General features: G+C 44.1%; 1 protein-coding gene across 2 annotated transcripts in view; it reads right to left on the reverse strand.

The window, feature by feature from the left end:
* Positions 1–27910, reverse strand: part of lrch1 (leucine-rich repeats and calponin homology (CH) domain containing 1) — a 348164-nt gene that overhangs the window by 164067 nt on the left and 156187 nt on the right. For both annotated transcript variants that reach the window (XM_084314586.1, XM_084314585.1), the window contains exon 2: positions 26023–26167. In XM_084314586.1, the coding sequence (XP_084170712.1) occupies positions 26023–26167 (145 nt within the window). The remainder of the gene's footprint in view (positions 1–26022; positions 26168–27910) is intronic.

The following is a 27910-nucleotide window of genomic DNA, read 5'->3' on the forward strand; positions in this document are numbered from 1 at the left end:
CGGGCTGCATGTGGTTCCGAAGGGGAGGACTTCCCATTGGTAGATGGCTGGGTGCTCATCTCCGATCCTCTCTCTCCATAGGAACCGCAGTAGGGGCTTATCCTCCTCCACTAGTCTCACCTGCAGGAACATCCCTTTGATATCCCCGCTGATAGCCACCTTGTCCTGGCGGAAGCGTAGTAGCACGCCTAGTAGAGAGGGGCCGAGTGTGGGGCCGGGCAAGAGCTCTTTATTCAGATTCTGGGATCCGATCTGGTAGCTGCAGTTAAACACAATGCGATCCTTGCCGTTGTGGTGGACCTTGTGGTGCGGCACGTACCATGATTCGGTCGTCTGATCGGCCTCTTTAATGTCAATCTTCATTACGTGTCTCGCTGTGATTAGCTTCTCAATCTCAGCGCGGTACACACTCTCTTGAGCGGGGTCTTTGGCTAGGCGCCGCTCTGTGTTCAATAGATACCGCTCCGTAGCTTCTTTCGTGGCGTGAAAGGTGGGCATTCCCTCTCGCCTCAGGAGTGGAGTTGCGTATCTCATCACTCCGCCGACTGTGACTCTCTTTGTCCCTTGCTCGAGGAGGTTTATGGCGTAAATGTCTTCTTTAGAACGAATGTCTTTCTTTTCGTTCTTAAAGGGCATTGTCTCTAGTGTCCATAGCCTCTCGACATGCTGCAGGAGAGTGGTGTCTTCTTCTGTCACTCTGGAGTGGAGGCAGCTAGTGGCTGCTGTTCGGTTAAGAGATTTAGCGAGGGGGCCTTGTAGTGTCCATCCTAGGCGGGTCTCGACTGCTGCAGGACAGCCTCTGGGTCCTGTATGGACCCGGTCTATCGGGACTATGAGGTCTGCATGGTCGGAGCCTATCAGCAGGGTCGGGGTGGCGCCGTCTATGAGCGGGATAGGTAGTTGACGCAGGTGCACATATTTATCCATCAGCTTGGCGATGGGGTAGGTGTACTGTGATAGTCCTATTTCTTGGCTGGTGAAAGCATTTGTAATCCTATACCGTCGCTCTGGCTGCCCGCTTGCTGCGATAGTGAAGGAGACATTCTCGCCCTTTATCGTCTTTAAATCTCTTCTTATTGTCCGAATCGTCATTTTGTTCTCGCTCCCCCGCAGTCCCAGCTGGGCCGCGGCGGACGCGAGCAGGAGGGTCTTCTCTGACCCGTCATCAAGGACGGCGTAAGTGTCCATGACTTTATCTTGGTAGCTCAATGTTACACGGACTACCTTTAAGAGCACTTGGGCGCCGCTGCTGCTGGCGGGGTCAATGTACATGACACTTGCCTTGGTGCTGCTCGATGGTGCAGGTGCAGGCTTTCTTCTGTTACTGTCGTGTAGGACATCTAGGTGGGCTCCGTCACACCGACTGCACCTCTTCTTTAGGCGGCACTCGGCTGCCATGTGACTGCGCGCACATCGGTAACAGCGCCTGTTGGACTTTATCCATTGACTCACTTCTTCTGCATTCATCTTGGTGAACAGGTCACATTGTGACAGCCAGTGTTCCTTCTCGCAGTACGGGCACACCATCTTCCACTTCTCTTTCCTCGAGGGGGTACTGTGGTTCTTACTGCTCGGTACTGATTCTGATTGGTGCATGACAGTCACCGATCTTCTTCCATCGTTTATTCTCCTGGGTCCCTCTCTGGAGCTTGGTGTGCTCTGCACGAACGTATCCAGTCGTAAGCTGCTGACTTCTCTCGCCAGGAAGTCGGCTAGATCGAGGAGGGATGGTTCGGGACCGCTAGGATCACGGTGGTCTCTCTGCCGCCTAAAGCGCTCTTGTCTGGCGGGTGGCAGCTTCTCTAAAATCCTCTCGACGTTAGAGTTGGCGTATAGCTCGTGCATACCCTTTTCTCGTTGCGCTCCCAGCATCCCTACCAGGGACTGCACTCTTATAGACAGGTCGTCTAATGAGCGATTGTCTGTTGCTGGGGGTAGGCGGTCAATATGCCTTATCTCTTGGATTACGTAATCCCATATACGTCCATATCTCTGGTCCAGCGCTGCTAGAGCCGCGGTGTATGGGGTCGTAGAGGTGGCATAGGCTAGCGCTATATTGTGCGCTCGGGGTACTTTCAGGTGCTTCAGTAATATTGCATACTTGTGGCGTTCATCAGCGACATCCACCATCATTGTCTCTAAGCACATCCGGAGCTCCGTGTACTGTGCTCGATTCTCATGGGTGAAGTCTGGAATCGTCGGTGTGCCAATGTATGACGCCGTGGATGGCTGATACATCGGCGAGCGTTGGGGGAGAGGCCTCCTAGGCGAGTCTCCTCTTGCGCCTCTCTGTGGGCTGGTACCGGCAGGGTACCATGGCCCGCTGGTCCAGGTGCTATTCCTCGGGGCTGGTCGTGCGTCATGCTCACCCGTGAATAGAGTCGGGGGTCTGTAGCGCAGCGCCGCGGGGGTATAGCCTGGGCTGTACTGGACCTCCTGGTCCGGTGGAGTACTGTGCTGTCGTCGGGCTTGGTTCTCCTCCTCTCCCTCTTCTTCTTTGATCAGGTCCTCTAGATCCTGTAGTCGTTTATTTAGCTTCTCCGCAGTGTATGCTGCTCCTTCCTTGTAGCTGGGTCTCGCTTGGACCGGTCTGGGAAGGGGGTCTGCGGGGGGTATAGGCTTGGTCTGTTGGTCAAGTTCAGGGTCGCTTGCTCGGTTAGGGGATGCTGCCCTTGACTGTTGTCTCGACGAGTTCCTTGAACCCCTGGCGGAGGGAGAGGGTGTTGCCTTGGTGATCAGCTGCTCCATTAGCTGCGCTTGTAGTCTGTCGCGCTCGGCTTCGCGCTTGATGAAAGCGATGTCGCGCTCTGCTTCTCTTTGGGCACCGGCAGCGGCACGCTGGGTGTCTGCTCGGTCTCTTGCCATATTCTCTTCCGTCTGAAGGCGTCTCATCTCCAGGCGTATGCGCTCTTCTTCGCTCCGTTGCTGTGTCTGGAGTCGATCGCGTTCACCCTGAAGTCGATCGCGTTCACCCTGGAGTCGATCGCGTTCGGTAGAGGCTGTCAGGCTGACGAGGAACGCCTGTGATAGCATCCTCTCCGCTTCGCTGGGGGAAGACGGTTGTAGAGGTGAGCCGCTCCTGGCGGTACTCGTTGGGGAGTCCTGGAGCTCTATTTCCTCGGCGCTCTCCTCCTCTTCTTCCGTGCAGAGTTCTCTCTCTGTAGGGTTGTCTTCCTCCCGGGGCTGGTCGGGGACTACTTCTTCGGTATTGGCGGGGGGTAAAGGCATGTCAGCTCCCTCCTGGTCCCCACCGTGAGCTTGGTCAGTTACATTAGAACCCACTAGGGCCTCTGTGGTCGGGGTAACCTGGTCGTTAAGGTCAGACATAATTTTACTTTCTACTTTTACCGCGTTTACCGTTTGTAGAAGGCTAGGTAGTTGACTGACAGCGTAATCCTCTAAGTACTGAGGTGTCTGTCGTCTGCGCCGCGGGCGTTCTACGTTAGGAGGACCGTTTCGTGGAGTGTTCATCATAGGCCATTTCAATATTAATAACACTATATTAATATTACACTAGTTACCCTCCGGCTCGAAGGACCAATTGTAACTGAGGGGTACAATTCCCTGACTGTATTGATAAGTATGGTATCATTAAACCACTACCGCTTTATGTACTTTAACTACTGGCCACACAGTACATGATATAGATATGATGAACACTTTCCCACCATGAAACCAAGTCCACACAAATGTATAAGTCGAATATTTAATATATAGCAAAGGGTATATACAACGTTCACGTAATGACATTTATGATTTGAATGCACTTGTAAGGCAAATGAGTATTCGTAGGCAAATCAACATTGAATGTCCAATCTCTGGTTACGCAGGAAGCAAGTATACAACCTGGTTCTTTAGGGAACTATAGCGATGGTACTTAATGATTATAGCTGGATACACTAAAGGGGGTCCCGCTGGTTGTAAGTCAGTAGGGGGGGGGGGGGTTAGGAGAGCCGCTGGCGATATCCCATCTGGCCAACGATTTCTTGGGAGAATTCAGAGTGCTGAACACGGTGCCCACAGAACCTTGGTCCACAGATGAATACAGTTGGGCCCTCTTGTAGACGGTAGCTGCCGGTCCACAACGAAGAGACGTGAGGCGACCTCACTCGGGGTAGAGCGCCGTCTCACCTGGACTCCTCTCGGGGGGTAGTTCCAACACTCACCAGTGTTGGCTGTTAGCCATGGCATAAATCAAAGCACCCAAAGCAAGTAGATAATCCAAGCCGTGTAGGGCTCGTCGTCGTCCGGGTAAGGTAATCCAATGTGCAGGTCCACTCGTCCTAGCCCAGAACTCCTCGGATGAAAGCACCACACGTGGTCTGCCCAGCCTGGTTAAGACTCTAGATAACGCGAGGAAAACGATGGGGGTACTGCTCACTTTATAACTCTAACCGAACGATGCACCATACATAATAGACTATTATTAACTTAATAGAAATACGTCCCACTCGACGGTATAGTGCCAAACTATGACAATTCAACTATTAATCCACACGATGTCTCAATGCCATTCTGAGGCCAAGTTGACCATACTGCACCACACGTGTATCGTGGGTGAGGCTTAACGTCTTGCCACTAGGTTGGAGGGTAAATAACTAAGGGCTAAGGGCTAAGAAAGTTCTACTTTACTTGCGCCATATATATATGCGCTGTGAACAAATAGTACCATTCGTATTTCGCCAGACGTATTCCTACGCGGAACCGGGCTAGTAACGACATGTTCGTCGGCACGATTGAACTTGAACCAAGGGGCTTGGCTGCTGGCGCCAGGTTCTTGTCCAATGAGAGAATGAAACTATTATGGGCTGTTAGTAGACCAAAGGGATATTCAGTGTATATGTACAAGGAATATACAAGGGATATCAAACGATATACAAATACTATTAAATATATATCCATAAATAAATATATATATTCGGTTTAATCTGATCCTTCACAACAACGCCGTTATTCCCATCACTGTGAATAACACAACGCTAAGAAAATAAATAAATAATATGTGTCAGCTGTCAGATGGAAGCACCATGGGTGGACCATTGGTTTCTAAAACTAACTATAGTGAAGAAATGCAACTTCCAACAACTCCAACACTGACACACAGAGAAGAAACTGATATCGATCTTCTCCTCCTAATATACATGACTCACTCCGATAAGGCAGGGGATTTACAATTTATAAGCGGCAGTTAAAATCATCAGCCAAAACTAGCTCAGCATTGCAGATCAGGTCACCTGACATCACCAGTGTCAGTGCATTCTCTGCAACATCCGGTCATTTAGGGTTAGTTAGCTATTTAGCTTTTAAACATTGAAACGTTAACAAAACATTAAATCCTTTGGTTAAATAACTGGTAAAAGAGAAAGGAACCGGCTTGTCATAATGCAGAAATGCTCTATAGTGCAGCGGCTATGAGCCTTATTTTGGGGGAATTGCGCACTTTTTTCAACTTTTCCACACCAAGGGGAGGTCTTTAGTGTATTTAGCAAGAGGGCTATCAGACATATTACCTATACCCCCCACACCAAGGGACCAGACTGCACTGGTCTTACATGAACAGAATTACACTAAACCTCCATGCTGCAATGATTGCTTGAAATTTGTATAAGACAGGGAAATAAACTAAATTGTTTAGGTGTGTGCATCTTTTAAGACTTTATTATTATTTGTGGAATTGTGCCCAAAATGTCCCCCGAAAAGTTAACTTTCAGTGATATTTTCTTCTACAATTTGGTCCAAAACCCTTTTTAAAAGCCACAGTGCTCCAGTCTGATGTCTACTCTTCACAACGAGGTACAATATATTCAGTGTTGGGGAAACTGCTTCAAAACTGTAGTTTACTACTAGCAACTTAACTACTCAAAAAAGTTAGCATGTCAATCTAAAACTACTTTTACAAAGTTGTTCAACTACATTCAAACTCATGGAAAACAATTACAATCTGGGTAAGTGTGGTTGATGCAGGATCCAGGGTAGGCCAGCCCTCACTTAGGCAGTCTATGGAAATATGTAGGTTGTAATTAACTACCTAAACTACCTGATCCAAAGTAGTTAACTGCTGAAAAAGATACTGAGATTTGAATGCAGTTAAACTACCACCAAACTACTGCAACTACATGTAGTTAACTGAATAATATATGTATCCACATAGTTGTATTCCTGAGAAATTTTACCCAAGAAAATCTGCCCTTGTGGCAGTGATTGGCAGCCATTTTAATTACAGATGATTTTATCATGAAGCGCACACATGAAGTGCACACCGCAGGACTACTAAAATAACGTTATAGTAAAAATAATAAATAATGTCTCTAGGAGGAAGATGAAAGGAGGAAGAGGAGTAACCTGAAGAAGGGTGACACTAGATAGGACCACACAAGATGACAGCCTAGAACAACACATCTGTTACGAGCGTGGCCTGGGCCGGCCTCATCAGACAAGCTGTTCCATCAACTCCTGAGGCTCAGCTTCTTGTAACTGCTTCTTCTTTTTAACTGCTGTTTGTTTGTTGTCATTTATTTCTGATTTTGTTTTATTGTGTTTTTATATTAAGCTGTAGTGTAAAGCACCCTGTGCATTCGTGCTGTGAAGGGTGCTATATAAATAAAGATCATTCATTCATTCATTGTACTTAAAGCCACAATCCGCGATTTGTACTATAATTTAGTTCAGACCATATAAACGTGGGGTTTATTCACATACAATCTTGAAGAAGTTGTATCTGAGATTGAAAAGAAGCTTTTTGGAATTGTCTTCAAAAGAAACATGTCAACATTATGGAAGCTTACCATCTTCTATAAAGTCAGACAAGAAGATACAAATTGCCACTCTGTGCGTTCAGTGAATAGAATAGATCTTTATTTGTCATTGTTGGTACAACGGAAATTTGTTAGGAACATCACCACTGGCATACAAACATAAAATATAGCATGTGCAAAATAATAATGTCAATAATAATAGTAATATAATAATAAAGTATCAATGTCCCAATGTCCTCAATAATAATAACAGACCATCATTGTCCCAAGTGCATTTAGTGCTAGTGCAAAGTGGAAAGCTATCCGGCTGCAAGCTAGCCTAGCACAAATTAATGGAGGTGGATATGGACCAGCTACCAGAGTATTACAAAGGTTCAGTAGTACACACAAACGTATTCAAGATATGATCTAATAAAGTTCCAAGAGACCTTGAAGGCCATTGGGCCTATCACTCTCTTAAAGGGTTAGAGCAGCCTGTTCCATTGATAACAAGTCCATGCGCCAGTTCTCCTGACTGAGTTCGGAGTTCGGTTTGCGTTATTTCCAGTTCAATAAAATAATCTGTTTGGCTGCTAAAAAGGCCTATGCTACCATACTTTGTAAACAAATGTCTTGAGCAGTGCCCATTTTCATGCCCAATACTGTATACAAGTTATAGGGCTAGGCTTAATGTCAATTTGAAGAGTAACTGACAGGTCCTCAGCAATGTCAAACCAAAATTGCTTAACAAGCGGCCGCATCCTGCTCACACAGCAGAACCGGTACAGCCGTTCTGCATCCTGCTGCGGTGTTTAAATCCAAAATACTGATAAATCCTCTGCCATTGTTGTGTAATATGGCATCTCTTCTCTAGACAGAGCCTTCTTTCTCTGCCTCAGTGAAGTTAAATCTACGACTAGAAGTGAAAGTGAAACTATACACCGGTGGGGGCAATTCATTTACTCAAGTGGATTCCTGAACACAGAATGACACCGTTATCACTGACTGACTACCGCGGCAAGCCTAGGTGGAACTAAGTATAACTTAATAAAAAATTATTATATTTAAAAATAATAATTATAATAATTGCCATAAAAAGGGCACTTTTTTATGAGGCACAGAAGGGCAGGTGCTCGAGTACCCCTTGGGCTCTATGTGTTCACGTGCCTGCCTCTGGTCATCTCCCTCATGTCAACCAAAGACCCTGGGTAACCTTTTCTTCAAATCATCAGCAGCTTCCAATGCGTTGTTGTAGATATATTTCACCTCATCAATGGTGATGATAAGCCTCGCTGGGTAAAGTATACCATAGCGCAGGGACGTTTCTATCCGGAGTTTCCCTCTGATGTCATCATATTTTGCGCGCTTTCTTTTAATCTCCGTTGGTAAATCCTGGAAGACTCTGAGTGGTTTTCCTTTCCAGGAGAGCTGCCTTTTCTCCGCCACGGCCTGGAGGATCTTCTGTCTGTTGCTCCATCTCAGTCAGACCAGGCTGCAGAAACAAATTAGTGGGGGGGCATAAAATGTTCTCGGGGGGGCACAATGGTTTTTCAACACAGGTTCCCTTTTATACGTTTCAGCTGGGACAACGGCGCTGTGGCTTGCTTGGCGCTGCCCACGGTGCTGAACTAAACAGCAGAGAGGCAATTGAAAAATCTAATTTCTCTCTATCTTAAGAACATTCACTTATACAAAAACAGACTGAACTGATATATATAACAGACCTGCTGGGGCAGTGGACTGAGAGCAGGGGACACAAACAGGCTGGATAAGATGGTCAGGAAGGCCAGTAGCGTGGTTGGGGTGGAGCTGGACTCTAGCGAGGGTGGCGGAGAGGAGGAACCTTGCTAAGCTCCAGGCCATCAGGGAAAACCCCTCCCACCCACTATACACAGACTTGGCGGACAGGAGGAGCATGTTCAGTGCTAGGCTCACACTACCTAAATGCAGCACTGAACGGCACAGGACGTCCTTCATTCCGACAGCCATCAGACTATACAATGCATCACTGTGCCTCACTGCATCACTGAGCACAGAGTGACAGGTACCATCTTCCTGGACTCTTACTTTTTAAACAGCACTGTGCAATATTACACCTACTGTAGACTTCAGTATATGTTTACTGTATTTATTTACTGTATCTTTTATTCTATTTTTTCTATTCTATTTAATTGTATTCTATTCTTAGGCCATTTGTTTTGTTATTCTTATTTGTGACTTGTTCTGTCTAAATGTTTAATGTTGAGTGATTTGCAGTGTCAAATTTCCCTCAGGATAATACATTTCTATTCTATTCTATTCTATATCTTTGAAAAGTCTCCATTTATTCAACACTTCTGAATTCACTGACAAACTGAACTGAACTGACAAAAATAAGGTGCATAAAAAAGCAAACAAAATTCCTCCACAGGCTACTCACCATCATTAGTAGAGCGGCAAGCGGCGTTTGGGGACAGAGTGAAATCTCCTTAAAACACTGCCCCTCCACTCATTCCTGAACTTTTTTGTGAAGTCCTTCTCAAATGCCAACTGAATTAAATTGGCCTTGCGTCGATGAAGTACACTAAGGCAATGTTCTGTAAAGACGTTCTTGAGGGTAGAAAACGAATTCTCACAGAGTGCCGTGCTAGCTTCAGTAATGTTGTTGTTGACATCAGTGCCCACTAGGGCTGTCCCCGACTAAGGATTTGGATAGTCGACTTTGATTGACAAAAAAAGAAAAAAAATTTTTACCAGGGTGGGCACAGCTGACTCAGTGGGCGGGCCCGGCCCCCTAATGCCCGCCCATGGCGCCGGGTCTGATCTCAGTATGTGCACCAGATACGGCCGCGGTGGCTCACCTGTTGCCGGATGGGGACGTAGGCTACGGTGCTGTCTTTCAACTGCTGGTGTTGGCTCGTCATCTTTAAAGTAACACGACAACTTTTTGGGAAATTATCTTATTTGCCATCTACCCTGGAGTTAGACAAGCAGAAACATACCCTTTTCTTCTCTGTGCATGCATTAGGCTTAGGGAACAGCCGCACCGTTAGCCTAGTTTAGCGTCATTCACTGGAAGTAGGTGTGCCAGTGTAGCCTAGTTCCAAACAGTCACAAAATACAGTCCAAATACAACTCCAAAACGTTCCTGTAAACATGTTGTGACCCATGTATTTACCATGTGGAGAAATAATAAAAAAATATAAAGAATAATTAGACATTTACGTTTTCTAAGCAGATATATAAGGTGTGTTCCTTTAACATCCAGAATATATATTAATATGTCACCCATCATCTTGTCTGAGTTGCCTGTCTCCAGTCCTTCTGCCAGGCCGACAAAGATCAAATGATTTCTCCGACTGTGTGCTTCCAAATTGTTAAACTTTGTTTGTAGCGTGTTCAGTTATTTGGATTGGACTTGCAGGGTCTTACTATTGGCAGCACACTGGTTTTCTAGATCTCAGAAAAAAAAACTTCTAAGACTCTGTTCAGATTCAGAATAGCCTGTGTCTCTTTTTTTTTAAGTCTTTCATTGAGTGGCCAAGTTCATCCAGTCTTCGTTCAACCGAGACACTGAGGTCGCTCACCTCAGTTAGGAGTAGCTGTGTTCAGGCAGGTGTATCCTAAGGCTGTCCCCAAAGCCTGTTTTTGGGATTCGAACTTCGTCAGGGTTTTTCGAACGAACTTTCAAACCTTCGTTTTTAATTAAACAATTTTTTTTTTAATTACAATTTTTTTTTTCCAAAATATATATTTAAAAAAAGAATTTTTTTATATAAATATCCTCAAACTAAATCCTCAATTTTAATAGTGATTAATCTGATTAAATTAGTCTCTTTTTTATTAAATCAACTTTCTTTAATGAATATAACTTAGCAGTATTTTTTAATACTATAATATTAGTGTAGCCTAATCTTTATCTGCAACTGTGAAGAAAAACCCCATTTTTAAAAAGATTATAAAAAAAATATATTTTTTTTTATAAAAAATAAAACATTTGAATTTTGATTTAGAATTCGAATGTTAACGTAACAAACAAACGTTCGGACATTCTGGCTCAGCCTTAAGGTGCTCCCATAGCCGAGCGGACTGTACACGGACTAGACTCTGCGGAGGTCCACTGGACTCTTTGAGCTTTCATAGTCGAGTGGATCTCCACGGACCAATTTCCTACATGTCTCGCGCCAGTTTACATAATTTTCCCCACGCTGTTCAACTTCTGTCATGCCGTCGTCATCCGATGTCAAAATAAAGAGTATGTTATCTCCGTTTCCAATATTTCGATAATAAAACGGGCAGTTTTTATGTGACAAGCGTTTTGTGTGACACCAAGTCAGCGGCGCGGACGTCCGCGCGTCAGAAATTAGGAGCTTCGCACTTGGACTCTGCTTTGGGTCTGCTTTGAGTACCCTTTGGGTCAGCTCAGTGGCCTGGCTGCTAGGCACATTGCAAACCTAAAAATAAACCTTTGCTTTTATTGTGTTCCAGGTAAAAAAAGAAAAAACACAACATAGAGGGTATTAACATCTTGCTTTGGTGTGTGTGCGTGTGTGTGCGTGCGCACGTGTGTGCATGCGCGTGTGTGAGTAAAAAAAAAAGCCTTGCATTCAAATATGATTAAAGGCTTCGTTCTGTGTTGCGTCAGATAAAGATTTCCTGTCTAAAATGTTTTAGAAATTGGAGCATAATCTTCATCTAGTGCTGTCATGGTGTGTATTACAGACACACACACATATTATATATATTATATTATATATTTAATATATATTTGTGTTCACATCCTTGAAATCAGACAGTCTATGGATAAATATGGCAAATAGAGCTCTCTCTCTCTCTCTCTCTCTCTCTCTCTCTCTCTAGCTGAAATGCAGCTCTAAAAGGTTCTTATTTAGGGCCTCATTTAGAAGCATGTGTTTCAGCTGCATGTTTATAGTTGCTAGTCTGAGCAGGTCATATATTCTAGCCGGGGAGAATTTATGTTGTTTGTGGAAAATAATTACAGAATGAGAAACAGTATGATCTGCAGCAAGAAGGTAGCTCTCCTTGTAGTTGTTGACCAGTCCAGTGAATAGAATAGAATAGAATCTTTATTGTCATTGTTGGTACAACGAAATTTTGTTTGGAACATCACCACTGGCATACAAACATAAAATATAGCATGTGCAAAATAATAATGTCAATAATAATATAACAATATAGTATCCATGTCCCAATGGCCTCAATAATAATAATATACCATCAATGTCCCAAGTGCAATAGTGCTAGTGCAAATAAATAAATATTACAGTGATAGTCCAGTGAGTTAATGGATGGATGGAGAGGGGGTATAATAGTATATATGTCCAAATCATGTTGTTTATCGAGTTATTGGTAACGGATCGCTATCCATTGTGTCGAGCTCGAGTCCCGGGACCTATAGCGAGTGGTCGGACCGAATTTGGATGAGCACCAGTTTCCGTTTTCCGGTTTCCGGTTTGGGCGATCCGCCGATCGGCCACCAGATGGCGCTCTTGAACCGTTAGAGAGTTGAGAGGAGATCAACAGTAGATCTCAAGTCTCCGCGGGAGAAATATGATTGCGATCACAGATTTTTGAAATATTGATCTCAATGACGTGTTACGGCGTCATTGGCAGATTAAGCATGGCGGGGAATGACGAGTTACGGTGTCCTTGGCGATTAAAGTTTAGCTCAGTCTCACTGATGTGAGGAGCGAGGCAAGCGTACATGTGTCTGCTTGTGTGTGTGTGTGTGTGTGTGTGTGTGTGTGTGTGTGTGTGTGTCTCTCTCTCTTTGTGTTTATCATTGAATGTACAGAGCAGAGTAGGATCAATGCATGCTCAATTGAATTCAGGTCAGATTAACTTGGCCATTGCATAACATTCCACTTTTTTGCCTTAATCTCTTAAGCATCGGAAGGCCCGCGGCACTTTGCGCTCGTCTGCCGGCTGCATTTTTCGCCGATCAACCAATACATTGTTTGAAAGTTTAATTTGCCGCCTTTCGATCGTCACCACACTCAGCCTATTGCGTGCTTCGGGTCTCGAGTTACAAGACGAAATATCCGACGAGTGACCACGTCCAGTTGTAAACGGTCCTGAACTGACTGAAAATGATTGACCACCATTGTAGCCAAGGAGCGTCTGCTCCGAAAGCGATCCCAGACGAGAGCTGATTGCAAGGAGAAAGGGGCCGAAAAAGAGAACAAGCTCTTTGTTTTGACTCGCGCGTCTGAATGAATGGAAGTGGACGGCCATTTTGGATAATCACGCTGAATTTTTACCGGTATACACATTACAAAAATCTTTGTGAAACACTCATTTTCCGTGGGATTTGTATAGATTTTGGACCTGTACTACATAAGACTTCAGGCTATGGAACCGTTATATTTTCCAGCTCCTACCTCTCAGCTGGAACTTAAAGACAGACATCTGGCAACCACTAAACAGAAAAGTGAGCATGCAGTATCATGTTACCACATTGACTGGGGAGGCTGGGAGCAGCGTGGATTATGTGTTTTGGACTATAACATTGGATCAATGGATGCGATCGATATTTGGAAAGGCGATCAGGAATTGGATTAATCTTTTTGCAGAACATCTGATGTGAGGTAAGGACTCTATGTTACCAGTCTTGGGTTAATCAGATGTTCCTTTCACCGCCATCGGAGTGTGTGTGTGTGTGTGTGCGTGCCGTTGGCACGGAGCAAGACACGGATAAGCGATTTTTCAGCCCACTTCATAAATCAGCCGAAAAATTACAACGTGTTTTGTGTATTCCACTAAAGGGCTATTATCGTGTCTTTCTCTGGAATTACTAGAAATCTCCAAAACTATACTCGTATTCAAAACGGTATAAAACGGAAATGTACCGATGAAAAAACAATCCGTGTCGTACATGTTGACTGGAAGCGACGGGTGTATTAGACCAATAGCCATAATTTAACATATAGTTTAAGCGTTCGCAAATATCCCCGTCCTCCCATTGATTAAAGCGCTGGCCTACAAGCCCTAATTTGGTCATATCCGGCCGGCTCTGAATGTGTTAAGAGGTTAAAAAAACGATTTGGTTGCTTTCGCAGTATGCTTCGGGGCATTGTCCATTGTCCATCTGCACTGTGAAGAGCTGTCCAATGAGTTCTGAAGCATTTGACTGAATATGAGCAGATATTATTGCCCGAAACACTTTAAGAACTGTACAGGCTTTTTTAGATGTGTTTTGGCATACTCTAATCTGGGCTTCCTGTTTTTGAGGCTGACCAAAGGTTTACATCTTGTGGTGAACACTCTGGTGAAGTCTTCTCTTGATGGTTGACTTTGACACAGATACACCTACAGTACCTCCTGGAGAGTGTTCTTGATCTGGCCAACTGTTGTGAAGGGGTTCTTTCTTCACGAGGGAAATAATTATTCTGTCATCCATCACAGTTGTTCTCTGTGGTCTTCATGGTATTTTGGTGTTGCTGAGCTCACCAGTGCGTTCTTTCTTTTTTTAAATGACATAATGCTACCTGCCTCGACGAAATCCATGATTCGGTTGCGATACAGTTGAATTATGAAGTTAGCGGTTGTTATTGGAATGATTGATTGATTGAAAATGTTATTACCAGATTGCAGAATGGGTACAATACAGTACAGCTCAATACAATTGTTAAGGGGATGCAGACCAGAGAAAGACTTTCGTCTTGTTTACATCAGGGTCCCCCATTTTCAATTCATACAGATACAGTACTGCTACATCTAGACATTTATGACATACCAGATTTACAAATACAGTACTGTTTTTGTAGGGTGATTATGGTTTATTTACATTGATGGTAACATTCCCGGTTATAGTGCAGTTTGTCCCGCGATTTATATTTTGAATAGGTTGCTTCAAAGCATGCCGTCTAACAGTGAAGTGAGCGGTTGTTATTGGTTTAATTGATTGATTGATTGGACATTTTATTAACAGTGAAATGAGTGTCCTTTTGACGAATGGCATCTAACAACAGACTTTGCACGATTTTTATTTTGTTCCACAATGACTCCTGACCCACCAATTACATAATCCAACATTGTCTAAGAAACTAACACATTCCACGTGACAGAATCATTTTTGAATTAGTCGTTATGACGCTTTCAACACATCCATTCGTAAAGATTATTGTCCGCCATCTTGGTTTTTCCTAAAAAGTCGAACTGGCGGAGTGATTGTAATTCGGTTGTGGGCGGGTTCTGGGATCACAAGCGTGGGTTATGAGAAATAACCACGTCTAACTTGACTGTTTCAGCCAATCAGAATCGAGAAATGTGCATGCCATTGTATAATTTAAATTAACTCCAAGACCTTTGATCATCTGCGCCTTGTAAATTCAATAATGAGGAGAGTCTGCTCTTAAAGCACATCTTGATTGTTTTAATTTCAAATCCATTGTGGTGGTGTACAGAGGCAAAATTATGAAAATTGTGTTGATGTTCAAATATTTAGAGAGAGAGAGGGATAGAGAGAGAGAGAGAGATAGACATAGATAAAGTGACAGAGAATGATGGAGAGAAAGAGAGACACACAAAACACACGACAAGTGCACACACACACAGGATATGCTAGGATTCACTTGTGCGTGTGTGACTCACTTCACTCCATTGAAGGTCATTTGTGCATGATAAAGCTCAGTGAGGCTGAACATATGCCCTGTAGTTGGCATGGTGGGCACCACACACACACACACACACACACACACACACACACACACACACACACACACACACACACACACACACACACACACACACACACACACACACACACACACACACACACACACACACACACACACACACACACACACATGGCCCTGAGTCACACTTCACAACAATGGCATACTAACAGCACAGCATTGGCAGAACTGTGGAGAAGTAATGGCTCTATAAGCCAACTAACATCACCAGCTGTTCACTGTGATGACACTGTGTTACTGACATGTGGGATTGTCCTCCATCTTAGTCGCCATGTAATAATAAGGAATAATATACAGGTGTCAAGTCAAGTCAAGTCAAGTCAAGTCAAGAGTTTTAATTGTCACGGCATACAAGTATACAATGAAATGCGGGTGGTCTTGCCCGCGACGATGTGCAATACAGTGGTACAACATATAATAGAATCCAATAAAAATACAGTGGTACAACATATAATAGAATCAAATAAAAAAAATACATTGTGCAATAAACAGGTAACAGGTAACATGGTGTGACATCTCGGTATCTGTACATAGTATTTACAGAGCATATAGGACATGCTAGGTAGCTTTAGTAGTGCAATACACTGTTCCTGTTGTTATACTAATTTAAAGTGGCCTTTCCTCTTGGCCATAAGTGTGCGTGTGTGTGGCATGAGTGTTAAAGTGGCTGCTAGTGTGTGAGCGTGCACAGCGTGCGTGTCGTGTGTGTGCTCGTGTGTGCTTGTGTGTGGATAGTTCAGTTTCTGTGGCACTCAATGTTCATTGTTCAAGGCTCTGATGGCCTGGGGGAAGAAGCTGAGCCTAAGCCTCTCCGTCCTAGTAGCTGGGGTTCGCAGGCGTCTGCCTGACCTCAGCAGCTGGAACAGGCTGTTATTGGGGTGGTGGGGGTCTTTCATTATTCTGCAGGCTCTGGATTTGCACCTCTTGTTGTATAGAACCTGCAGGGTAGGTAGCGCAATACCCGTGGTACGCTCGGCTGAGCGCACCACTCTCTGTAGGGCCTTCTTGTCCTGTGCCGTGCTGTTTCCATACCAGGCAGTGATGTTTCGGGTCAAGATGCTCTCTACAGCTCCTGAGTAGAAGGACTGGAGTATCTTCCCCGATACTCTGAACTTCCTTAACTGTCTCAGGTGGTAGAGGCGCTGCTTCGCTTTCTTCACTACTGTGTCTATGTGTGTTGACCATGTCAGATCCTCTGAGATGTGGACCCCCAGGTACTTAAAGCTGCTCACCCTGTCCACGGTAGCCCCGTTAATCATCAGTGGTGTGTGTGTCTCCTGCTGTCCTCTCCTATAATCCACGATCAGCTCCTTGGTTTTACCAATGTTCAGGAGCAGGCTGTTGTCCTGGCACCAGTGTTCCAGTACCTCAACCTCCTCCCGGTAGGCCTTCTCGTCGTTGTTTGAGATCAGCCCCACCACCACCGTGTCGTCTGCGAACTTCACTATGGAGTTGGAGCTGAACTTGGCCACACAATCGTGTGTGTAGAGTGAGTACAGCAGGGGGCTTAGAACACATCCCTGGGGGGACCCGATGCTCAGTGTTGATATTGTCCTGAAGGTTGTGATCAGGCTGTAGCATGTCAGTGTAAATCCTGTACGGGTGTTGCAAACAGATAGCATGGTACTAGGTAGGTGTTGCTAACAGATAGCATGGTACTAGGTAGGTGTTGCTAACAGATAGCATGGTACTAGGTAGGTGTTGCTAACAGATAGCATGGTACTAGGTAGGTGTTGCTAACAGATAGCATGGTACTAGGTGTTGCCAACAGATAATGTGGTACACTAGGTAGGTGTTGCTAACTGATAGCATGGTGCTAGGTAGGTGTTGCTAACAGATAGCATGGTACTAGGTAGGTGTTGCTAACAGATAGCATGGTACTAGGTAGGTGTTGCTAACAGATAGCATGGTACTAGGTAGGTGTTGCTAACAGATAGCATGGTACTAGCAGTGTTGGGAAAGTTCACTTTCTACATGAACTAGTTGAGTTCACAGTTCAACATTTTTAAAATGAACTAGTTCAGTTCATAGTTCATAATTCAAAATGTTGAACTAAAGTTCATGGTTTCAAAAATGAACTAATTTAGTTATTTTTTGTTCTTTTTTAATTTTTTTTTATTATAGATTTTTCACGTACAGTTACTTACATTACAAAAACACACATTGGGACAAGGGGGGGGGGGAGGGGGTCCTCCAGTTCATCTCTATGCCATCATCCACACCATAAGCAAGCAAAAACAAAACAAAAAGAAAAACAAGCACAAAGGAAAGCAGACCAAGACAGGCACTGTACAGTATTGCACTTGCCTCGAGCGCATTCACATATAGACATACATATATTTATTTTTTCCTATCCTAGGTCTGTCCATACAATGGGGCACTGGGCCTTTAGAAGGATCCGAGAAATTTCAGCAGGATAATAGTCTAATAGTGGGGCCCACACCTCCTGAAAGGAAGCGTCGTTGACTCTATGCATTGCACAGTGTCTTTCATGGGGTAGGAGCACACCGAAGATCTCTCTATACCACATTTGTAAAAATGGAGGCTTATCCTTAATTCAGTTTATCAGATGCATTTCCGGGCTGAAAGTAGAAGTTTATCAAATCGTTTGAATTGTAAACTCTTTTAAATGCATACGCCGACGTGACGTCTAGAGGTAGAGTCTGACTCCGACTGAGAGAGTGCTGCTGCTGCTGCTGCAGCTCTCGGCTTCTGCGCGCAGATTCCTGTTCCACTGCTTGTTGTGAGGAGGAGTCTGATGACGTAGCAGGGGGTGACAGGCTGGTTGCCAGATCGGGTGGTTTTACGCATAATTTTTAAGCCTGTTTACAGTGTTTTAACTGAGTTTTCGGCTGAAATGCATTATGAAATATGGCACATATTTGAACGCCGTTATAATAGAGTGCTGAGAATGAACGCACTTTTGAACTCTGTTACACAGGGTTGAGAATGAACGCGTTCTCAATTACGTTCATTTAGCGGATATACAGTACGTTCAGTTCAAGTTCGCCCAAAATACGAACGCGTTCATGAACGATCGTTCATTGAACGCGTTCAGGTACATCACTGGGTACTAGGTAGGTGTTGCTAACAGATAGCATGGTACTAGGTAGGTGTTGCTAACAGATAGCATGGTACTAGGTAGGTGTTGATAACAGATAGCATGGTACTAGGTAGGTGTTGCTAACAGATAGCATGGTAGGTGTTGCCAACAGATAATGTGGTACTAGGTAGGTGTTGCTAACTGATAGCATGGTGCTAGGTAGGTGTTGCTAACAGATAGCATGGTGCTAGGTAGGTGTTGCTAACAGATACTGTGGTACTAGGTAGGTGTTGCTAACAGATAGTGTCGTACTAAGCATCCATTGGAAAGCCACACTCAGTTGCATCAGTTGTATCAGGAGTTGCAAAGATGTGGCATCAGGTCCATTCTATGTCGTGGTGTTTACATGCATACAATAATTAGCGCAAGCGTTTTATTTTGTATTTACCTTCAAATTACAAGTTCGAGTTTTTTGTGTTTGCAAATTATAAAGTGCATGCATGTAAACACCACAATTTACAAAATGACACATGGTACACATTGTAACATTTGTACAAACTCTTTATCATTACAGTGTAACTGTCAGCCTTGTGAACCCATTCACCCACACTGGACAACTGTTCTTTAATATAGAAACATTGTTGTTACAAAGGATCAGATTAAACCGAATATATATATTTATTGATTGATATATATTGCATAGTATTTGTATATCGTTTGATATCCCTTGTATATTCCTTGTACATATACACGGAATATCCCTTTAGCCCAGACCATAATATTTCATTCTCCTATTGGACAGCGGTCCACAGGCGCCAGAGCCGTGCCTCCGGAGTCAGGTTCAAAGTCACCGTCAAGACATGTCTGAACATGCCCGGCCTTGCCCAGGGCTACGAGACAGAAATGAGGTTGGCACTAGTTTGTTCACCGTGCATATAAATATGGCGCAGGTGAATACAGAAGCACTTAGTCTTACTTAGTCAGAAGTCAAGAGTTACCCAATAAGTTGAAGCCTCACCCACGATACAACGTGCGGTGAAGTATGGCCTGTTTGGCCCCAGAATAGAGCATTGAGACCGCGTGCGAATTAATAACTGAATTGTCAGAGTTTGGCGCTATACCGTCGAGTGCGACATATTTCTATTAAGTCAGTAATAGTCTATTGGTGTATAGTGTATCGTGCGGCTAAAGTTCTACAGTGACCAGCATCACCAACGCTTCCTCGTATTAGCTAGAGTTCTTATCCAGGCTGGGCTGCTTTCATGGCGCTTTCACCCGAGGAGACCTAGACGAGAACCGTGTGGACATGTACACTGGATTAATCTACCCGACGACTACATAGCCCTTTGCGGCTGGATTATATTTGCTTTGGTCCTGTGATTTATGGAGCGGAGAATCGCCGACGCTTGCACGTGTTGGATTTACCCCGCGAGGAGCCAAGTCGAGTCGGCGCCTCAGAGAGCCTGATGCCGGCTAGCTTTCTTCACTGTGGAGCTACAGTCTACGGAGAACAGCTGTATTCGTCTGTGGATCAAGAGGCTATTGCACCGTCTCCTGTACTTGGAGTCTCCTTAGTCATCGTTGACCAGACTCTCTACTACCGACAGATCCTCTACCCTGCTGGCTTACAACCAGGGGGACCCTTCCAGTATCTCCCGCTATATATTACTAGTGTACCATAGATATAATTCCCTAAGATTCAGGTTGTATAATTACCTCCTGCGTAACCAGAGAATGGACATTCATTGTTGATTTGCCTACGCACATTCCTTTGCCTTACAAGTGCATTCAAAGTATAATAGAGAAGTATTATGTACCTTTTGCTGCAATAAATACTTAAAGACAACTTTGTGTAGAACCGGTTCATTGTGGGAAGTGTTCATTATATTTAGATATCATGTACTGTATGGCCAGTAATTAAAGTACATAAAGCGGTAGTGGTTTAATGATACCATACTTATCAATACAGTCAGGGAATTGTACCCCTCAGTTACAATTGTCATTCAATGGACGGGGAGTTCAGCTAAGTTCAACTACAGTAGATATACTGTAGTAGGCGTACTAGGGCTGTCTTAAATACTTCGAAGCTTCGTTCGATGGCACAAGCTTCGAACATTAAAAAAAAATCGAAGTTTAAAAAAATTAAAATAAAAATAAAAGATACATTTTTTTTACTTCGATTTGTGTGTGTGTGTGTGTGTGTGTGTGTGTGTGTGTGTGTGTGTGTGTGTGTGTGTGTGTGAGAGAACTACCCATCCCAGTTAGGACAGCCGCATCCCGTCCAATCTTTCGCCGTCGACTAAAGACTCACTTCTTCAACCATTATCTGAAATAATAAAAAAAAAAAAAAAATCTAACCGTGACTAACCTTACTGTCATGCACTTTTCCTAATAAACTAACCTACACTGTAACACGCAACACTTTGATAAACATTGTTACTCAGCTGATAGAGTTGTACCCTTCTTGCTGTCTTGTCGTACAGAACTTGTAAGTCGCTTTGGATAAAAGCGTCAGCTAAATGACTAAATGTAAATGTGTGTGTGTGTGTGTGTGTGTGTGTGTGCGCGCGCATGGGGCCATTGGGTGGGGCCGGGGGACAAATACACTGGAGGAAAGTAACCCAGCTCAGCACTGCCCAAATTATATCATCACTATTGCCTGTTTGAAGGATATCACCCTCAAATACATATACACCTACATGCCTTGTAGAATTCCACACATAAGAAAGAAAGATACTGGGATGAATAAACAAAATAGGAAATAAAATTTAGATAAGGTGCTACTGAGATGTTTTGGTGAGTTCTTTGTTTTTTTGTGGAAGTTGCCCTTCTTAAAAATGCATGAACATTCACTGATAATTGGTCTGTAGTGGAGTCTACAAGGTCTACATTGCCGGACCATGTAGAATCCGGACCTTGTAGACTGACATAATTCTGTGCATAGTTTAGTCTACACAGGCCATATTTCAAATAATCAAAATCTTACTTCATTCATCTTAAACATTCTTGATTTGGGGGATTGGTAGTTCCCATGAAATCTGAAGTTGTTCAAACGACAACAGCGATCCACCTTGAATTAAATCACACAGCCGAGTGAAACCTTGTTGGCTCAGTCACGAAAGGGGCTACTTAATTAATTAATCCAACCCACTTTATTTATAGAGCACATTTAAAAACAACAATGTTTATGAAAGTGCTGTACAAGTCCCACAACATAAGATAAAAAAAAAAAAAAAAAAAAAAAATCGAAGCTTCGAATTAAAATCGAAGCTCGGCCCCGAAGCTTCGATTGCCAAAAAAAGCTTCGAAGGTCAGCCCTAAGGCGTACACTCCTGTCAAGTATTGACAGGACTTGACATCATCTGACCAATGTGTCCCTGTAGCCTTGATGAGAGGTAGGCCTGCCGCGATAAGCAATAAATCGATTAATTGCCGCGATAATTAAAATGAATGCAATGATTTTGACGGGTGCGATTAATTGCTATTTGCGCGTTTGTTTTAATGAGGCGGAACCAGTGCCCCTTGTCAGTCACTGTCCGTGTTGGGAGGCGGGCCGCTGGCTTTACTACAGCACAGCACAGGAGCTCCGTGGGGCAACACCACATAGCTTAACTACATTTCTCAATAGTGTTGCTCCTTTTAACCAAGTAGCGTTATTTGTAGTGTAACGTTAGAATAACAGAATAACGTTAATACAATTACATGCATCATTGTTTACAATGAACGGGTGGGGCTAGTCAAAGGACTGGAGACGGGGACAAGTTAAACATGAATTAATTTATTATAACAGGTCGTTTTCGAGTCGTGCTGCAGTGCCTACGCACCACAGCTATTCTATTATAATACTGCTTTGACGCTTCCTCCTCGTCGTTGATTGCCTGTAGTAGCTGCATCTAACGTTAGTAGCTAACGTTAAAACTAAAAAACACAGAACCGGACGAGTCAAGTTGTCGGCTAGGATAATCACAACAATACTTCCGGTCCGGTCGGTGGGCTTCAAAATAAAAGTCTTAAACACCGGAAAAGACGGAGCGGTGGGCTTCAAAATAAAAGTTTTGGGAAATAAATTTCTCAAAAAAATTCTCTAACCGGTCGCAATAATATCGCTTATCGCGATATTTTCGGGGGCAATTAATCGCCCAGCAAAATGTGTTATCGTGGCAGGCCTAATGAGAGGACATGTCTGTCATGTGTATACGGATTCATATTTAACAACCTTTCACAGCAAAACACTAGGGGTGGGACGATACATCGATCTAACTATCAATGATCGAATAGGATCGATCCAACGTAATAAGATCGGTTCATATCGATACTCTTATTTTGAAAATCCTGTGGCGAGTCTCATGCCCAAGCGCAGCTCCGGCAGCTGGATTCGCGCAAGGTCATCAAGCGAGATGTGAAAACAAACCATCTGGCAGAGTCAACAACAGCAGTAGCACGTGAAACTCCCGTGTGTATAGACGTTACAGCAGGGCTCCAGAGTGCACATTTTGCGACCCAAAATAAGTCCCTGCTAATTATTTTGATAATTAGTATTTACTGAGGATGGACAGATAATGTTGATATTTAAACATAAAAAATATAATGCATACTAAATGTATACATGATTATGCAACATAATTTTTTTTGTAGGAACGGTTTGGGAGAGGGAGGTAGGGAGGGGTTTTAGGTTGTGTATTGTGAGTTCCAAAAAATGGAACTTAAAGTGTAAAGCTCAATATATCAAAATATGGCACTTTACAGTGAACAGGAGGTCTATTTGTATTAAAAACAATAGATTGTTTTTTCATGTCTGGAAGAGCTCAAAAATAAAAATGTCAAATGATATTTTCGTTGCCTTTTTTGAGTTGATCTAAATGTTACTGATTGTGTTAAATGGGCATATGATATCGTCTCATATCAATCGCAGGCACCTGAATCGTATCGCATCGTGGCAGACTTTGTGATATCGCCAAATATCGTATCGTATCGTGAACTGGTGATTCCCACCCCTACAAAACACCTATAGTTACCATAGCAGTGGTTCTCTACCTGGGATGCTGCTGGTTCCCGGCTGTGTCTGTACCGCTACGCTTTGCTAGCTTCATATCACAGCTGTGTCTGTACCGCTACGCTTTGCTCGCTTCATATCACAGCTGTGTCTGTACCGCTACGCTTTGCTAGCTTCATATCACAGCTGTGTCTATACCGCTACGCTTTGCTCGCTTCATATCACAGCTGTGTCTGTACCGCTACGCTTTGCTAGCTTCATATCACAGCTGTGTCTGTACCGCTACGCTTTGCTCGCTTCATATCACAGCCGTGTCTATACCGCTACGCTTTGCTAGCTTCATATCACAGCTGCGTCTGTACCGCTACGCTTTGCTAGCTTCATATCACAGCTGTGTCTGTACCGCTACGCTTTGCTCGCTTCATATCACAGTTGCGTCTGTACCGCTACGCTTTGCTAGCTTCATATCACAGTTGCGTCTGTACCGCTACGCTTTCCTAGCTTCATATCACAGCTGCGTCTGTACCGCTACGCTTTGCTCTCTTCATATCACAGCCGAACAAATAAACATAGACTGAAATTAACTTTAGATCATGAATCGAATGCGACTTGGAGTGAAAATAACAGATTTTACATTCTAATCAAGATGTCAGCCCCCAGTAAACAGTACATTTTGAGTAGGAGTTGGAGCACAAAGTGTTTGACAAACAGGTGGCCCGGATGTTATGTTTAGGTAATAATATAATAATGTAAAATGCTTCTGAGTAAGTCAAATAAAATGACGTAATGATGTACCCGGGAGATCTAAGGTTAATTTCAGTCTATGTTGATCAGGCCACGTGAGCGGATCGGCGCGGGCGAGAAATCCGCTCTTCGCTCTTTAAAGCTTGGTCCGCTCCGCTAATCGCTCATGTTGACCCCGCCCCCAAGTCACTCTCCGCTCGCTCACCTTGAATCGAGCACTCCCCGCGCCACATCGCTCGGCAGATTTTTTATTTTTTTTTAAGCATGGTGTAAATTAGCTCAAACTACAACAGTCTACACCCCCTGGGCCCCTTAACAATTGTTTGTATTGAGCCGCATTGTAATTGTACCCATTCTGCAATGTTAAATAACGTTGTTTATCCATTCACTAGCTCTATTAAGCGATGATAGCTAGCCTAGTCACACTGCTATGGTCGCTGCCATTAACGTTAGCATGTAAGCTAACGACAACAACAATGGCGTCAAAACTTTTTCTAACAGGCTGTGAGTGACAAAGCCTGAACAGGATATCACAGGTCAGTGCATGTGAGCGGATCGGAGCGTGAGCGGCGCGGGCGGTTTTGACGTGAGCGAGGAGTGGGTTTTAAAATGTGTCGGCGCGACGTCCGGAGCGAGAGTTCTCCTCCGCTCCAATCCACTCCAGGCCGCTCACAGTGGTTTAACACTGATGTTAATATACATGTAGTACAATGCCAAAGCAACAGATGGCGATGTACAAACATGAAGGCCATTTTCAACCAATGAGAAGGGTGAACCTGTGATATACTGTTCAGGCTTTGTCACTCACTCCTGTTAGAAAAAGTATCGACGCCATTGTTGTTGTCGTTAGCTTACATGCTAACGTTAATGGCAGCGACCATAGCATTGTGGCTCGGCTAGCTATCATCGCTTAATAGAGCTAGTGAATGGATAAACAACGTTATTTAACATTGCAGAATTGGTACAATTACAATGCGGCTCAATACAAACAATTGTTAAGGGGCCCAGGGGGTGTAGACTGTTGTAGTTTGAGCTAATTTACACCATGCTCCAAAAAAATTTAAAAATCTGCCGAGCGATCTGGCGCGGGGAGCGCTCGATTCAAGGTGAGCGGAGAGCGACTTGGGGGCGGGGTCAACATGAGCGATTAGCGGAGCGGACCAAGCTTTAAAGAGCGAAGAGCGGATTTCTCGGCCGCGCCGATCCGCTCACGTGGCCTGTCACAGGTTCACCCTTCTCATTGGTTGAAAATGACCTTCATGTTTGTACATCGCCATCTGTTGCTTTGGCATTGTACTACATGTATATTACATCAGTGTTAAACCACTGTGAGCGGCCTGGAGTGGATTGGAGCGGAGGAGAACTCTCGCTCCGGACGTCGCGCCGACCCATTTTAAAACCCACTCCTCGCTCACGTCAAAACCGCCTGCTCCGCTCCCCGCGCCGCTCACGCGCCGCTCACATGGCCTGATGTTGATTGAAATGAACACAGCGTAGCGTACATAATAGAGCCGGGAGCCAGCAACCTGAGAGGGTGCAGGACGAAAAGAGTGTGTGTGTGTGTGTGTGTGTGTGTGTGTGTGTGTGTGTGTGTGTGCGCGTGCGTGTGTGTGTGTGTGCGTGCGTGTGCATGCGTGCGTGTTCACCTGAGGTTTATGGAGGTCAGAGACTGGATGCTGAGTGTGTGTGAGTGTGTGTGTGTGTGTGTGTGTGTGTGTGTGTGCGTGCGTGTGTGTGTGTGTGTGTGTGTGTGTGTGTGTGTGTGTGTGTGTGTGTGTGTGTGTGTGTGCGCGTGCGTGTGTGCGTGTTCACCTGAGGTTTATGGAGGTCAGAGACTGGAGGCTGATGACGGAGTCAGGGATGCTCTTGATACAGTTGTGGTAGAGGCTGAGCGACTCCAGGGCCACCAGGTGACACACCTCCGACGGCACGTCCGTCAGACGGTTCTTCGACAAGTCTGGTGAGAGAGAGCGAGAGATGGAGAGAACATGAGAAGAGAAGAGACAACATACTTTTTTTGGAACTGTACATAGCCATTTTTGTTATTACAGTTGTATATAGTATAATATCTACACCCTGATCTGCACTGCACACTTTTTAGAACTGTTCTAGTCATCTTTATTTTTAGTCATCTTATTTTATTCTATGCTATATTTATTGTATTGCACTGCAGTTTTTAGAACTGTATATAGTCATCTTTATTTTAGGCCCTGTTTAGACGGAAACGCTAGCAGGTGAATCCGCAAAAATATTTTTTCGGATGTGCCTTTCGTTTATACGGAAACAGCGTTTTTACGGGGTGAAACCGTAAAAAAGTGAGACCACCTTCCAGGGTGGAATTCCTAGAAACGATAAACCTTTGCGCTATCATCTAAACTGTCAAACCGCATAAAACGATGACGAAAGGGTTGTCAAGGCTCTCGTCGCGCGTACTGCTTACATCACAGGCATGCGCCAGTAGCCTAGAAGCGTAAACAAAGCAAGTCTGATTCTATCCATGGCGATCACCTGAAGGCTACATTGGCAGTACTTTTAAATACACAAGAATCTGTCCCGCGGCTATCACAACTATTAGTACTGGACCCACTGTCTGTGAGTGACTCTGCTTTGGTCCAATCACATTCCCCACCCACAGTCTGCGAATCAGAGGCAGAGTAGGGCGGGTCTTCACAGCACATCATGTGACATATGCGCCAATCGTGTGACAGTGGGGCTCCGTCGTTACAGCGTCGTCTGCACGCAGAATTCCATCCCAAAACGCTAGTCTAAATGCAAAATTAAAAGTGAGACCGTAAGACGACTTTTGCGGTTTCTGTTCAGACTCTCTCCGTCTAAACGTAGCCTTAGTCATCTTGTTTTATTCTATGCTAAATGTATTGTATTTTTATTATTGGAAGCTGCTATGGTCGAGGGACCACAATAAATATAATGTCACTCTTCTTGCTGTAAAGTACTGAAATAACAATAAAGGAATCTGAAACTGAAAAAAAGGGACACAAAGAAAGAAAGAAAGAAAGAAAGAAAGAAAGAAAGAAAGAAAGAAAGAAAGAAAGAAAGAAAGAAAGAAAGAAAGAAGTTCATCAATAGGCTCCAAATGGTCCAGAACATATCCACTTGACTTCTAACCAAATCCTAGCACCACATCACCCCAGTCCTAAAGTCCTTTACCTGTCTCACACCAGATAAACTACAAAATCCTTCACCAACCTTTCAGGAAATTTGCATTTAAATATATATATATATACATCTTTTAAATTAGGCAGAACAACCTAGATTACCACACACCACACATATCAGCAGTTGAATTCCAGTCGAGTGGGGATGCAGTTACAGATAACCACCACTAGGTGTCTCATTCCCTGAGCCAGTGGCAGGAACAGCAGTGTGTTTCAACCCTGTTTACAAACAAACAGTGCTGACATCATGGGCATCTCTCACCTCATCTATCCCAAAGCCTCCCAAACAGGCATTGTGATTCTGTATATTGATGTTATGAAACAAATGCAGATGATGTTGATATACATTTTATTTCATATCGCCTAGCCTGAGGTAGAAATGGTAAATTAACTGCATTTATATAGCTCTTTTATCCGAAGCACTACACAACGTCTGCCTCACATTCACCCATTCACTCACACATTCACACACCGACCGTGGAGGCAACCATGCAAGGGGTTAAGCGTCTTGCTCAAGGACACTT

This window comes from Notolepis coatsorum (genome assembly GCF_963971535.1).
Source record: "Notolepis coatsorum genome assembly, chromosome: 5".
Lineage (NCBI taxonomy): Eukaryota > Metazoa > Chordata > Actinopteri > Aulopiformes > Paralepididae > Notolepis > Notolepis coatsorum.